This window comes from Pangasianodon hypophthalmus, chromosome 17 (assembly GCF_027358585.1).
Source record: "Pangasianodon hypophthalmus isolate fPanHyp1 chromosome 17, fPanHyp1.pri, whole genome shotgun sequence".
Taxonomy (NCBI): domain Eukaryota; kingdom Metazoa; phylum Chordata; class Actinopteri; order Siluriformes; family Pangasiidae; genus Pangasianodon; species Pangasianodon hypophthalmus.
In genome coordinates this window covers 11,265,697-11,282,011 of record NC_069726.1, presented here as the reverse complement: position 1 = coordinate 11,282,011, position 16,315 = coordinate 11,265,697, and the positions used below count along the sequence as shown (strand labels likewise).

The window sequence follows — 16,315 nt, the reverse complement described above, 5'->3', positions numbered from 1 at the left end:
CCTGAGCTTAGGCTAGATCATGTGAAGGGCACATGGCTGAATCCTGTGCTGCTTAGCAGCCTTGATCCTATGACTTTTAGAAGCTAACTAACTGTTGGTGTGTAGAAAATGTATCAGCCCTTTAGTATAGCATACATCCAGCAGATTAAGTCAGCAATCAACAAGTGAAGACAGATGGAAAAGAGATAAAATAAGAAAATTAGCTAAGATAACAGAAGCTGTGTGTATTGTACAGGTGTGGATCCAAATAATTTTTCAAAGTTATAAAATGATCATTTGCACAACATTTACACCAAAACAATAGCTGAGGTGGACATGATTTCAGCACAGTACCACATCACCCTCCAGTGGACAACAAACGTCAGGATTTCTAACAAACTCCCCAAATTAGAGAACAGGGACAGTGTGTATAGTGCATTGCATAAGTAATACCGCAATTTTTACACACATTTACGAAATTATATGGCATAAATCAATTCACATAAAATTGTCCACAATACTGAAATTCAAAGCAGTTTGAAAAAATTATTTATAAATAGTTATTGCATAAGTATTCACCCCTGATGTTGTGAAACCCCTACATTTGTTCTGGTACAACCAGTTGCCATCAGATGTTTCATAATTAGTTGAATGGATTTCTTCTGTGTGTCACATGTTCTCTGTTTGTTAAAGAACATACCTTAAAAAGCATCATGAAGATGAAGGATCTATCAATACATATCTCATGCAAAGTTTTTGAAAAAGTATCAGTCAAGATTACATCAAGGTTATAAAAAAATCCCATGAAAAACATCCCATGGAGCACCATTCAATCCATTATTAAAATCTGAAAAGAATATGGCACAACCATGACTCTGCCTAAAATCAGTGACCAGGAAAGGAGGGCATTAGTCATAGATGTAACCAAGAGGTCAAGGGTAACTCACAACTACCACCACCATGCTTCAGTGTAGGGATGATGCTCTCAGGATGATAGGCAGTATTGGGTATATCTATATCAATCTTGGTTTTGTAATGCAAGGAGGACTTGAAAAAAAGAATTTTTTCTTAAAAAGAATTTAATTTATTTAGGTTTACAGTCTACATATTGTATTGTGCCATTTTACTCAAGATCAAATCGGAGCAGAGGCAGCCAGAATGCCTCAATCAGGTGGTATTTTGTTGTCTGCATTGTATTTATTTGCTAGTTAAATCTGTGAGTAAAAGACAGGATAACAGTATGATGAACCCAGTATGTCTTGAACTCTGCATCACTGGATTGCAGTACATCTTTTTCCTCTTTTCTGTCTCAGTCCTGCCACCTTTCGCTACTCTTAAAAGTCTGAGACCTCTGAAGCACCCTTAAACAATCACCTATGAGTACTCTTAAATTCAAAGTATATTTGCACTGCTCTTATTCTTAGGCTTAAGTGTATGAGTAAATTTCCGGATTTCTAAGAATGTTTGCCGAGGAGCCGTATACATACTGGCCCAGAAATGATATTTTTTGTCCTTCTCAGTCATCATAACAGTTTTTCTGTAACAATAGCATAGTATATTTGAAACTATTAACAATTATTATTAATAATAGATAGGTCACACACAGCTCTACTATATATATAGCTCTACTATGTAATAATATATAATTTATATAAAGACTGTAAGAAGCAGCTTAAAAAAAATATGGACCTTTAATTAAATCTGGAAGGCATTTGCCTAGTAAGTTTTTACTACATTTTGAGTTAGTTTACTGTTCAGGACATTAAACTAACCACAGAAATACAGTGGAAGACATTTTAATATAAATTCTTTTTATATTAAACAGCAACAATTTTACATAAATTAAAGTTTCACACAAGTATAATATTTTGATTACATATATAATCACTACATGTTTATTAAAATTAAAGAAAATCTGTGCTACTGTACTGTTTCTATAATTATACACATATTCTATGTGTTTCACTATACGAACCTGCTTTCTATCCAGAGCATGTACTCCATCAGTGCATATCAAGTAGCTTGGGCAAGTAGCGTTCAACTTAAACTGTTACTTTTCTCCCCTTGAACGCTTTCAGCAATGTTTTATGTACTTCAGAAAATATCAGTAAGTTTTCTAACATAAAAAGTTTAATTCCAGTACAGAGGAAACCTGATTCTTTTCAAAAACACATGGCTGATGTACATTTGCTCACACACGGTGACTTGAGCAAATGAAAGTCCAGATTGTTCCATAGAATATAGTTAGAATAGTGTTACACATTCTTTTGTCTCTAAGCATTCTAGTTTAAAATCACAGCTGAAATTAAGGCATTATGTCAGATTTTCATAATTTCAACTAGAATAAAAATTATGGTCTCAACACCACAATTGTAATGACTGAATGATGAGAAGCTTTATACCTACTGGCATAAAAAGTAAAGAACCCTTAATTCTGGCAACATTTCAATCTGTTTAACTCTGGTGAGAAATAGTTCCAATTAAATTCCAAGGATTATGAGTGGATATGAGGATTTAATACTGCTGCTGGGCAATGCCAGAATTTTGTACTAGCAACCAATGCAATGCCATTCACATTATTTGTTGAAAGAGCTGTCTGGGTGGTCACTCCCGTGGTCTCCATGGCTTGTTAACTCAGCTGCATGTCTGCATCTTGAGCAAACAGTGTGTATCTGGGGTCCAGTTTGGGAGTGAAGTCTTTAAAGTGTCTAGAAGCCTCAGTCCCAAACACATCCAGCACTTTTCTGTTCATCAGAGCAAACCTGACAATTAAAAAAAAAAAAAAAGTAGACCAGAGGTTATCTAACATGCTTAGCAAAACTCTGGCTTCAGCTCGCTTTCAGTTTGCTTTATTTTTGCCGGAGAATATCACCCACACCAAAAACACCCACACACACTGCCTCAGCTCCTGCTAATAAGCAGAAATGCAATCTATACATACTGACCTGCCCTTGGTCAGTCGCAGAAGAAACTTCCAGTATGATGGTCGCAGATTCTGCACTTCCATTACCGCCTAGACGGAATCAACAGACAAAACAACCGAAATGCAGAAAACAAATACAGGTGATAATCTGCAATTGATAAAAGATCCAATGTAAATAACTGGGCTTATGCTAAACAATCTGATAATGCGTTACCCTTATTACAGTGTACGTTTAAGTACCAGTTAGGACACTTAAGTATAAGTTTTGTAACTCACTCTGGATAAGGGCATCTGCTAAATTCCATAAACGTAAATGTAAATATGTCCAGTCACAAATGAGAAACCAAAAATGGGAACATCTCCAGTAGGAGAAGAACATTTTCACTGTGGTTTGGTATTCCAAAGCTTGTGCTTTAATTCTTATCTGCTTTGATATAGCAGCAAAATGCTGACTGATCAATATATCAGCAATAAACATCATCGATCATACATGTGTGGTTTTCTGGGAAAACTGAGTCTTTAACTGGACTGTAAAGAGATTTTAAAATACTAATTAAAATTTAAAATACATAATTACATATGTACAATATGTATGATATAATTAATGGTATGGTAATAAAAATATAAAATGCTAAATTATTAATAATTTCCTTCTGGTAGAGATACATGCGAAAGAGAAACATGTACGGTTTAGGAAAACCTCTGTTTTGGCACCTTTGCTGGCAGATCACCCAATTTTTAGCTCAATAAATGTATTGTAGTGTGTGTGTGTGTCTGTGTGTGTGTGTGTGTGTGTGTGTGTGTGAAAAAAAATATATATATATATGTCATAAGTATGTGTATCATAGTGTATTGGAGTTGAAATTAAATAACAGTTTTATTTAAATTTGAGGGTAATCGCAAATCAGGTGAAATCACAGCTCAGGTAATTTGAAATGGGAAATCAGGTGAAAGGTGTAGGAATTACAGCACTTTTTATATGTGATCTTCCCCCTAACATAATCATACATTAACTGTCATTTTTAATACTTGGCTGCAAAGCCACTTTAGTTACGGACTCACACAATGCTAAACAAAATGCTTATGGTTTCCAGTTCCATACTTGTAGTCTGCAGCCATAACTACATATCATTCTGTTAGTTAATTTGCAGGTGTGGTCAGAGAAAAAAAAAGCCTCTTACATATTAGTTAGCTATGATAACAGTCTGCTGCCATCATCAGGTGAAAGGAAAAAATTGCAACATGTTGGCCAGTGGGCCACCTATCATACATCTAAGAGAGAAGCCACAGGCCTATAAACATATGTCCGCAGGCCATGTTTGGTCCTGAAACCGGACTTTGGTCACCCCTGGCCAAAAGTATGTGGATATCTGACCATCACAGCCATATGTGGACCATCCCCAAACTGCTGCCACAAAGTTGGAAGCACACAATTGTCTAGAATGCCTTTGTATGTTGTGGCATTATGATTTCCCTTCACTGGAACCTGTTTCAGCATTATAATGCTAAATCTGGAAGGGGATGTTCAACAAGCACATATGGGTGTCCACATATTTTGTCCATATAGTGTATAGATAGCGAAAAAATCTCAAAATGTGACCACGTGAAAGGTTTTCAAAGTCGATGATAATCTATCTGTGGCTTGAGTGATCCTTTAATTTTACATGAATTTTGACACTTGAATGCAGCTGTGAGGACTCACGGCCTGGAAGCAGATGGCAGTTGAGACGGCATAGATTACTGTGTCAGAATTAGGGAAGTAGGGGAAGTGTCCTGCCTCGATGCCTTTGAAGTACATGGTCTAGCAGGAGATGATAAAAATGCAATGTCTTCAGAAATACAGTGATTACCAATACGCCACATAAGATACTGGCCTCCAAAATATTTAATAAAAAAAAAAAAAAGAGTTTAGAGATGTACCACAGCTCTAGGATGTACCACAAAAAGCTAGTGGATTAAAATAAATTGCAATAGTATGTAATTAAAGTCACCTCCACAAGCTTGGAAAAGAGATACATTGAGATGGTGGTGCTCTTATAGAAGAACATGGAGATGCCGGCGAGAAAACCTGAAACAACAGAAGTGTAGATTAGAGCACCAAGAGCAGAAACGAAAAGCTACAGTGAACACACACACACAGGAGTGTACCTGCTATAAGCGCATGGAGCTCATCATCGAGGTTACGCACCCACCTAAGGAAACAGCTGGTTCCCTTTAAGAGGGGGAAGAAGAAAAAAATAACAAAACAAACGACAGAAACCGAGAACAATATAAGTGAACAATTTCAAGCTTTAAAATGAATAGAATCCAAAACTGCAGTGAATAAGACACACACCATAGGCCACATACACGGAAAATTAGAGGCAGACTCTACCTTGTAAATGCTGACGAAAGAACCGAGAAAGGCTCCTAGTTGGAAATTCTCCTTGTTGTAGAGTAGTGATAGAAGACGAGAGGGTTTGGTGAAAACGTGCCTAAATGCTGATGGAACCTTCAAACAGCACTGGATGAGGTAACCCACGCTAAACATGCGGATGAATCCCTTCAGACACACACACGAGTGATTTTATCAGTTCACGCCTCTAGATGGCAGATTTCAGTTATATTCTTTGATAATACTTTAAACCTGTAATAGTGCAGACCTCTACTGCACTCTCTAGGGCTGGGCGATATGATGATATTAATATTGATACCATGATAAACACAAGATGCTTTTCTGAGATATCAAGGATATCCTGATATCTTTTTTTTTTTTTTAATCATTTTTAAATATTTTTTTTACTAACTGACTGGAAGCAGCTGAAATTATGCACTTAATCTTGAAAATTGTTTTTTCCCCCCATAAAAAATGCTGGAAAACCAAAGAATTTGTGGGACCTGAAGGATTTTTCTGAAGAACAGCAGGCAGTTTATCTGTTCAGGACAAACAAGGGTCTCATGAACAACTATCACTAAACAAAAAAACACAGCTGTGGATCATTCAGGTAACAACACAGTATTAAGAATCAAGGGGATGTAAACTTTTGAACGGGGTCATTTTTATAAATTCAACTATTATTTTCTCTTGTGGACTATATGTAAACATCTTTTATGTGAAATATCTTATTCAGGTCAGCACTAAATAAACATGCATTTTGTATGATCCCTCTTATTTTGGTAAAATAAACATTTTGCAGATTCTGAAAGGGGTATGTAAACTTTTGACCTCAACTGTGTATATATATATATATATATATATATATATATATATATATATATATATAATTGATTCTATAATGAATTAACAATCATTCATACACTATGTGGCCAAAGGTTTGTGGACACCTGACCATCACACCCATGGCTGATCCCCAAACTGTTGCCACAAAGCTGGAAGTACACAGTTGTGTAAGATGTCTTTGTATGCCGTAGCATTACAATTTCCCTTCACTGGAACTAAGGAACCCAAACATGTCCCAGCATGACAGTGTCCCTGTTCACAAAGCAAGGTCCATAAAGACATGCTTTGCCAAGGTTGGAGAGGAAGAACTCTAGTGGCCTACACAAAACCCTGACCTCAATCCCACTGAACACCTTTGGGATGAATTAGAATCCCAGTTGCGTGCCAGGCCTCCTCACCTGTCATCAGTGCCTGACCTCACTAATGCTCTTATGGTTGAATGGGCAAATCCCCACAACCACACTCTGAAATCTAGTTGAAAGCCTTCCCAGAAGAGTGGGAAAGCAAAAGCAAAGGGGGACGAAAGTTCAACAAGCACATCTGTGTGTTATGGTGAGGTGTCCACAAATGTTGGGCCATTATGAGTTATGAATGTTTATGAAATGTTAAATGGAGAACCTTTAAATAGTTATGCAGTGACCTATAGTGAAATTTGTAGTGTGACATAATTTACATTCTGACCAAGTGCAAATGGTCTGCTAATCTAAAGCAAGCCCTCTGCCTCCTTCACACAAAAACACACACTAAGAAGGGCACAGACTCTTACTTTGATGCAGTAGGAGATGCAGTTGTCTTGGTAGTGTTTGCAACACCTATGTCTGGGTCCGTGTTTACATCTGAAAGGGGACAATATAGTGCAAACCATAGCATGCCAAACAAGCAGTATAAAGCAAATGGCCGTGAAACTTTTTTCTGAACTGAAGTCACAGCCCTATACAATACACCATGTGGATTTCAGTAAAGGCTGGAAAATTTTGCAATAAGTTTTTTGAGAATTATTCCAATAAAATGTAACATTCATTTATTCAATTGAGTAAAAATTTAAATTAAATAACCCATAATAATATTGATTCATTTACATACATTAAGCTACACAGTATGGCACACTAATATTTAAAATCAGACCTTTCATAAATGTTGCTCGTGTACTCACAGAGAGTCTAGCAGCCTGCGAGTCAGAGCAGTGATGGTCCTTCGAGAGGACGAAGGCTGTTCCGCGTCTGTTGGAGGTAAAGCTGGCCTTTCTGAGCGAGACGCACTGGGCAGCTCAGCAAGGCTGGAATGTGTGGGGATTTCCTCCTTCCCTACAATAAACCTGTCATGACAAACACATAATGCAGCAGACAAATCAAAAGGACTATAGAAAAAATAGCAGCCTCTAAATTTTTTTCAACAACTAATTATAGGAAACAAGCAAAAAACATAACCCCAAAACCACCAGATCCATTAGTAACACAAATACCTACTTTAATGCTGAGAACGCAAAACCCTTAAGTCCATCTTTACTTCTGAAAATGAAGCAAATAAGTAAAATATCTGCAAATCAATGCAGTTCTATAAATAAAATATTTTTTTAACAGCAAACTTCCATAACAATCTTTAAAACCACATAACTCACATAATTGGCACAAAAAAATTTCCACTCACCTGAAGAAAAACATGTAAAGTGACGCAGTAATACAGAAAAGGAGAACCTGAAAAGTGAGATGCTCACTGAGACTGAGATTGTATCATCAGGTTATTTCCATGTCAGATCCATGCAAATCAAATTCACATACCAGCAATAAAACAAAGCAAATATGCCCCGACCTGCAGGATTCACTTAATTAATCATATTAGCTTGTCATTGAATATATTGGTACAGTGTTCTGTGGTATAAAGCTTAAATATTTATAATATTTTATCCTTCTATTGGTTGAAAAAAGAGGGGCAATAAAGTCTGGGAGTGTACCTCTCCATGTTTTAAAGGGTTAATGATGCCTCGTGTGACAGCCATCCGAAATACTGTCTCAGTTGCCTAGAAATTAGCAGACATGATATAATGGTTAGTATAATATATATAACCCTCAATATATAATTTCTATTAATGTTCCTGATTCAATTCTTAAGGGTCTCACCAAGTTTGCCATATATATTGTTAAAAGTCCTCTCCTGCAGCAAGACAGAAATTAAACACTATGTATGACTTCAAAACATTAGCGTCAGCAAAAAGGGCTTATGTATACACATCGTTCACTTTATTAGGGACACCTGTACATTCATGCAATTATCCAGTCAGCCAATCATGTGGCAGCAACGCAATGTCTCCAAGAGCTCCAGTTAATGTTCACATCAAACATCAGAATAAGGGAAAATAAAAAGTGATCTCAGTGACTTTGACCAAGGCATGGTTGTTGGTTTCGGACAGGCTGGTTTGAGTATTTCAGAAACTGCTGATCTCCTAGGATTTTCACATCACCTGATCTTTTTCCAATATTCAACCTGTAAAGTTTCAATGAGCCTGTGCCTATGTAGACTCAGATTCCTGTTGTTGGCTGACAGAAGTGGAACCCGATGTAATCTGCTGCTGTTGTAGCCCAACGCCTCAAGGTTCAGTGTATTGTGCATTTTGACATGCTTTTCTGTTCATCACGCGTGTAAAGAGTGGTTAATTGAGCTTAACATAACCTTCCTTTGAGCTAGAATCAGTCTGACCATTCCCCTCTGACCTCTCTCACCAACAAAGCACTACTAACCACTCACTGGATGTTTTTTTTGCACTATTCTGTGTAAACTCTAGAGACTGATATGCATGAAAATCCCAGGAGATGAGGCAGTTTCTGAAATACTCAAACCAGCCCATCTGGCACCAACAAGTCAAAGTCACTGAGATCACATTTTTCATCATTCTGATGTTTAACGTACACATTAACTGAAGTTCTTGACCTGTATCTGCATAATTTTAATGTATTGCGCTTCCACCACTTGATTGGCTCAATGGATAATTGCATGAATGAGCAGATGTAAAATTGACCACAATTCATAAATTTGACTATATTCAAGATATTTTTGATATACTTGCTAAGATGTCATTTTTTGCAGTGTATAAGTAGGGAAACTCAAATTCCTATAAGCTGGCATCCAATCCCCTCTGAAAATATTGGAACAGTAAGGCCATTTCTTTTGTTTTTTGCTATACACTGAAGACATTTGTGTTTGAGATCACAAGTTCATCTTTCATTTTTTACATCTAGATGTGTTGAACAACTTGACACCTTTTATTTTGAGCCCACCCATTGTTCAAGTGGTCAAAAAAATTGGAAAATGTCACTGACAGGCATTCCTTGTTGCCCATGTGTGCAATGTTAGATTGACTGTTTAAACAATTAATAGCCCTGGGTTCCACCTATGAAGACTCCAGTTGTTGTTAAAAAGGATAAACCAACATGAAGACCAGAGAGCTATCTATGGGAGAGAAGAGGGGAAATCGATCAGAGCCATTGCACAAGCACTGGCATAGTCAATACAACAGTTTGCAATGTACTGAAAAAGAGAAACCGCTGGTGTACTAACAACCAGACAGGGAACAGGTCGGCCAAGGAAAACAATAGGAGTTGATGACAGAAACATTGTGAGATACGTGAAGAAAAACCCAAAAACAACTGGCAGTGACATCATCAACAATGCCCACAGGGCAGGGATGAAGGTATCACAAACCACCATTCAAAGAAGATTTCGAGAGAAGAAATATAGAGGCCATACCACAAGATGCAAACCACTCATCAGCAGTAAGAATCGGAAGGCCAAAGTGTGGAGAAAGAAAGGATCTGCTCATGATTGAAAACATACGAGCTCATCTGTAAAGCATGGTGGAGGTAGTGTCATGGCTTGGGCTTGCACGGCTGCTTCTAGTACTGGCTCACTAATCTTTATTGATGATGTAACTTATTATGGTAGCAGCAGAATGAATTTAGAAATCTCATTCTGTCTGCCTGTTTACAGAAAAATGCATCCCATCTAATTGGGAGGAACTTCATCGTGCAGCAAGACAATGGCGCAAAACACACTGCCAATACACAAAGGAAAAAAGTGGAAGCATTCAGACATTTAGACATTTTAGATTTTAGCCAAGTCAATCACCAGACCTGAGCATGCATTTCACCTCCTGAAGAGAAGACTGAAGAGAGAAATCCCCCTAAAACGAACAACTGAAAGACGTTTTGGTACAAGCCTGGGAAAGCGTCACAAAAGAAGAATGCAACAGTTTGGTGATGTCAGTGGTTCACCAGCTTGATGCAGTTATTGCAAGCAAAGGATATGCAACCAAATATTAAGGGTTATTTACTATAATTACTTTAAGACTGTATATGTGTTCTTATACTTTTGTTCACCTAAAATGGGTGGTCTGCCATCAAAGGTGCCATTTTCTAAGCTGTTTAACGCATCTAGATGTAAATATCAGGAAATGAAAGCTGATATTCTGATCTATCATCTCATTCATCTTTTGATTTCAAACCCACATGTCTTCAGGGTATAGCAAAAACAAAAGAATCGGCCTTGCTGTTCCTGTATTTTCGGCAGGGATGGTATCTAGCATTTATTTGTTTACAATATCCACTGTGATCTTTTCCTTGCTAGTTATACCAAGAATCTGACTTGGTTGCATACTTGGAGGTTGACAAAAACCTAACAGGAATCCAACCAAACCTGCTTTTGCGCTCTATCAGAATAGCGATGTACGAAGCTGGCAGTGCTGCTCCAAAGCCTGCCGACCAGGAGTAGAAACGGCCCAGCAGCTTCCTGTGTCACAGAAAGAGGCCAGAAGAAAATAATGTGATTATTACCCGTAAAACTGATGCAAAATGAATTTCTACTGCACACAGCTTAGCACAATATAGCATTTAAACTAGATCATAGCCTATTTTCTTACAATCAGTGAATCCTGATACAATGCTCAGCAATGCTCTACAAAAGTCCTGGGGCCTGATGTATAAAACTTTGAACAGACTTAAGACTAAAACGTGGTGTATGCACAAAAAACATCAGATTCATAACACTTAATGCGAATTTGAGTGCATATGCACAAACTTCTCACCACATGTTCTCTCCAATCCTGTGGTGGCAGGTCCTAGGTTTACCCACAGAAAAATGCTACTTATAATCTGCTGCCATGGTTTTATTTTTTTGTCCGCAGGTTGCTCCTTGGGCATTTTGCATGAATGACATAAATATTAAAACAAGCACTGACTCTCATCATACCCATGTCTCTATCCCATTCGCAATATTTGCTCTGTTCCTGCATGAATGTTTTATGTCAATGAATTAGTTTAACAGTTCTCACAGCTATTAATACATGAATATACAGTACTGTGCAAAAGTCTTAGGCACATGCAAAGAAATGCTGTAGAGCAAAGATGCCTTCAAAAATAATGAAATTAAAAAAAAATAAAAATACAATAAAGAGCAGTAAACAGTAATAAATTAAACAAAGTCAATATGTGATGTGACGATACTTCGCTTTAAAAATAAATAGTAGTCTCAGGTACAATTTGTGCAGTTTTATAAGAAAATTTGCTATACGTTTTACCGAGCATCTTGCAGAAGCAGCCACAGTTCTTCTGGAGATTTGAGTGTCATAATTGCTTCTTATTTTTGCAGCAAAACCCAGCAGCCTTCATTATGTTTTTTTGTCTGAAAAGTGTCTCTTATGTAATATGCTGCTTTCATTGTCTGAATTGTTGGAGTTTATGTTTTACTACAGTTTAATCACTATTACTGACACAGACCAAACGAAATGATCCAGAATAGTAATTAAATAAGGAAACCTATACTTAGTGGAACTTATTTTATTGGGACTCTGAATGAGTCCTTGCATAGAGGCAGATGCACTTAAATGGTAAACAAGATAGGATTACAGATAAAAGACTCATAAAAAGAGCTAGTCTTAAATATGCACAAACATACAAATATGTGGTGTGATACAAGTTCCTAACTAGAGTGATCAAGATTTTTCATCAAAAAGCCCTTTTCAGATTAGATTAGATCTAGAATGGACCACATAAAATAAAGTAATTTCTAACATTCCTCAGTTCAATAAGTAAGGAATAACACATGACAGTAATAACACCTGATGAAAATAATGCACACCGCTACACCTCCCACTCGCCCCCGGAGTGGATTATTTTCGTACGATATTTTCAACAGCATGGTCTGGAGTGTGTTATTCCACTGAGCTACCACAGCGATTTCCCAGCGATTACAAGGTTTAATTTATTAATGAATGAAACGTCACATTTTAACATTTTATAGTTAGATTTAATGTTGTGGAACATCCGAGAAGCAAATTAGGCCCTGTTCTCACCTATGTTATAGCTGCGATAAACAGTCGTTCTCTAGCTCTCTCTGTTTCTCAAAAAAACATAGCTTGTCATTTTACTGAGAAACGGGAAAGAGTAAACTCCACTGTCCTTAAGACTTTCCTGCTGGGAAACTTTGCAAAGCACTGTGAGTGTTACAAAGCTCTTACACTGAGACTTCCCCTTCCGTAAATGTTAAATAAATGTGTCCTAAGAAAAAAACTTCATCACATCAAAGATTATACATTTTACTTTGGTAAACAAGATGCTTTTTAAATCTATTTATTATTAGTCTTATATTATATTATATTACGTCCACCATACAAGTCCCTGTGTAAGAGCTGTTACTATAGAAACAATAATGTATTAGATCGAGCGCATTATATTAACATATTGTTCATGTCACAGCCGGAACTACTGTCCGAGCTGTAAATAATGCACACCTTCTGACCAATCAGATTCAAGAATTCAACCATGCTTTGGTATAAACATTTAATAAAAAACATTTCTCAATTCAATGTTAAAATATACGGTGTGCAAAAACTATTCACTGAAAATGCACATATTCTGCATTCTTCTAGATGGGTAATCAGAATAAAATAAGATTAAACAAACAAACAGAAAGCTGGCCACAATTCACTGATTTAATTTGCCCTGACAGTATACAGGCCTAACAAAGCCAGCCATCAGGCACAACTACAAAATTTTATCACTGGGCATTTTGGCACAAGATTAGTCAGGCACATTTGCACATCGCAGATATTTTGCACAGTGCTATCTATTGACATAAGCAAATTCATTCTCCAGTGACCTCTTTAAAGCAATGAGAGTGCACACAATCTAGAACCGGCTGGAACTGTATATATATATATATATATATATATATAACTATATAACTATATAACTATATATATATATATATATATATATATATATATATATATATATATATATATATATATATATGAGCATTGTGATATTGAAAGATACTAGTAATATTACAAATTACCCATTAGGGGTCAGTTACTGACCTGACAAAACCCAGCGAACCGGTGTACTTATGGTCTAAAGTTTGCATAAGGACATGTATATACTCAAATCTATTTCATAAATCAAAACATTTATGAGTATGCAGCTTTTATACAAGGGGCCCTGAATATGTAGGACACACTTTTTTTTTTTAACTTGCCTCATTTTTTACCATCATAAGGCAGGAAAAATCCAGATGCCTGATGATTGTGAAACAGATATGCATTTTTTAGGACTCTGTATATTGAACTTGGACTTTAAACAGTTGATAAGAGCAGAGATTCAAAAACCGATAGCCACTCTGTCTAAAACTGACACGTAACTGACACGTAAATCGGTTCAGTGGTAAATAAGTGTAGAGACTATGCTACTGTTTATGTGCTCCTACCTAAGAAGGCAGAAAAAGGCGATGTACAGGCCTCCATTTGTAGTCAGAAATGACACAGACTGCAGGATTTCAGGGAGGAGTCTCTTCTTGTAGTAGTCTTTTTTCCTTCTTCTTAGGATAGCTGCAATCTAGAGAAGCATTACATTTGTATGAAATTGACTATCTGATCAACAGACAGGCTTTTCTCTGGACTCATTTGTATAATTCTGTATAATTTTGTTATATAATAGATGTATCCTGGCTTAGTTGTCTTCTCTGTAATGTCACCCAAGGGGTGGAACGAACTTCCTGAGTCACGGTCTGTCTTCAAATAACGATCTGAACACCTACCTGTTCACCGAGCACTGCACTTCAATGAGCACTACATAAAAACAGAACGAAAAACATTTTGACTTGTGCATTTTTGTTGCTGTACTAATTCCTCCCTAACAGGGTTTCAGCTTGATAGTGTTCTTCGATCTAGCATGAGGACATGTGTTCAATAGTGACTATTAAGCATTTCTGTATATTGTGCTGAACTCATACAGAACAGCCCCGAAGTTCCCAAAAGGTAAAAACAGGCATGTTTACTGTCACATGGGCAAATGGACATAAGAAACGTAATGTGTTGACTTCATAATAAGCTACAAATGTTTAAAAATCAGCAAATGCTGACTGTGTTGTGTAACTCCTCAGCCTAGAAGTATTACAAATCTGATACTGATTACCCAATACTCAGGCCTGAAATGCATTTTGCTACTTAATTTCAAAAATAAGCCTAGTGACAAATCTTTTGGAGTTTTTCGGACTTTTGGAGCTGATGTCAACAGCTTTCCTGCACGCAGTATGCCTCTCGAGCTCTTGAGGCAGACTCACCACCAGTTTAGTAGAGTCTGACTAGACGCATGAGCCGATGTTCCCAACAACCAATCACTGCTCACCATTGTTTCCCACTGACCAATCATGAGGACTATTTGTTTGTCCCACCCACACACTTCATACTCTCCTCTTGGTTATATTTAGAGAAATAAAATTGAGTTAATCCATTAATTAATCCTAATTCTAATTAGAATTAATGCTAATTCTAAACTTTTCACAACCACTGCTCTTTGGGTCTGTGTTCAAGACAGAAATAATATAGTTTGCAAATATATAAATAGTTTATCTGTAGTGTCATAAACAAGATTAACTCCTTCTATAGGAAATAAGTTCTAATCTATTATTTTCTCTTTAACCCTAACCCTATTCTACTCAAGTGTGTTCAGAAAATCTGCTTTCTTCATGCAACACACAATGAGACACAAATGATCATGATGATTCAACGAATATGCAAATTAGTCAGTTGCCTCATCAAATGACTTCTAGAGCATGCGTTAGCTACTTTCCCCTGAAAACACTTGGTAACACTGTTTTTCTTCATTAGATCCAGATGTTCTTTGTGTGTGATGTTGAGAGCAAACACAGATCTTGTACGTGCACACAGGACACCACTGATGCCATTACACAGCAGTACCTGATCAGCTCTGATCATCAGTGCACACTGACCATGTAAAGTGCTTTAGTTAGCTAATCCCATGAAAAGCATTTACAGTTAACATGTAAACTTAAAGTGTTAAGTCTTATTCACTGACTGACATTCAGTACTGAACTAGCAATGATCACTTGTTTACTTGATCAGGCACACAAGCGTCAAGCCATGATTATATAAAGAATCCTGGGAAGAAGTCAATACTATAACCTGCTTATCACACAGACAACTCGTTGCTATCGAGACATCAGCTAGCAGTGTCATTGCTTTTTAATGCTAGCTAACATACTGACGCTAGCTAGCTAGCTCTAAGATTCGCATCAGTAGCCACCTATATACACACACACATGCACAATATACTTACTAGATATAGTGGTGCGTATATTTTGAGAGAGGCCTCCAGAGCCCCGGCTGTGACTTGCAGTGCTGAAATTGTGCATGATGGGCTCCATGTATGTCCTATCTCATAGCAGTTGTGCGGTATGGACTTGCTGAGAGCAGCCATGTTTACTGAAGAGCGCGGGGACGCGCGCTCACGTGCTCACCAGAGCGCGCTCTCGTGCCTTAAAGAGAGCTCAGTCCCATGTTGAACTTTTAATACTTTTAAGTAGTTTTACTTTTAATACTAATTCTACTATTTATATGCAAACTAAACGGGCCCGCACTACAAATTTAGGACATAATATTCAGCCAGGATAGTGTTGAAAGCTTCAGTTAATGAGAACCAGCTGAAATGCTAGAGAAATTCAGGAATGCTAATGCTGCTAACAGTGAATGAAATCCAAAGAGAATTCTTATTTGCATAGTCGTTGTACATTTTGCTCATTATTCAAAAAAATTGCAAATTTACTTAGTAAATGGACTTCAGAGAATGGATTTTTAAAGACAATTTCTTTCTTTTAAAAGTAAAGAAGGAAATACAAACAAATAAACA

General features: G+C 37.0%; 1 protein-coding gene across 1 annotated transcript; it reads right to left on the bottom strand.

Annotated features, from left to right (window-relative positions):
* Positions 1-1,653: 1,653 nt before the first annotated feature.
* On the bottom strand, positions 1,654-16,198 carry tmem135 (transmembrane protein 135). The gene is made up of 15 exons (XM_026942003.3): positions 15,746-16,198; positions 13,875-14,002; positions 10,809-10,901; positions 8,240-8,273; positions 8,074-8,139; positions 7,770-7,816; positions 7,589-7,630; positions 7,276-7,437; positions 6,889-6,958; positions 5,277-5,444; positions 5,051-5,114; positions 4,894-4,970; positions 4,605-4,703; positions 2,925-2,992; positions 1,654-2,741 (listed from the first exon to the last, which is right to left on the bottom strand). The coding sequence occupies exons 1-15, from the start codon at positions 15,884-15,886 to the stop codon at positions 2,609-2,611; spliced, it is 1,392 nt and encodes a 463-aa protein (XP_026797804.1). The 5' UTR covers positions 15,887-16,198; the 3' UTR covers positions 1,654-2,608.
* Positions 16,199-16,315: the final 117 nt, after the last annotated feature.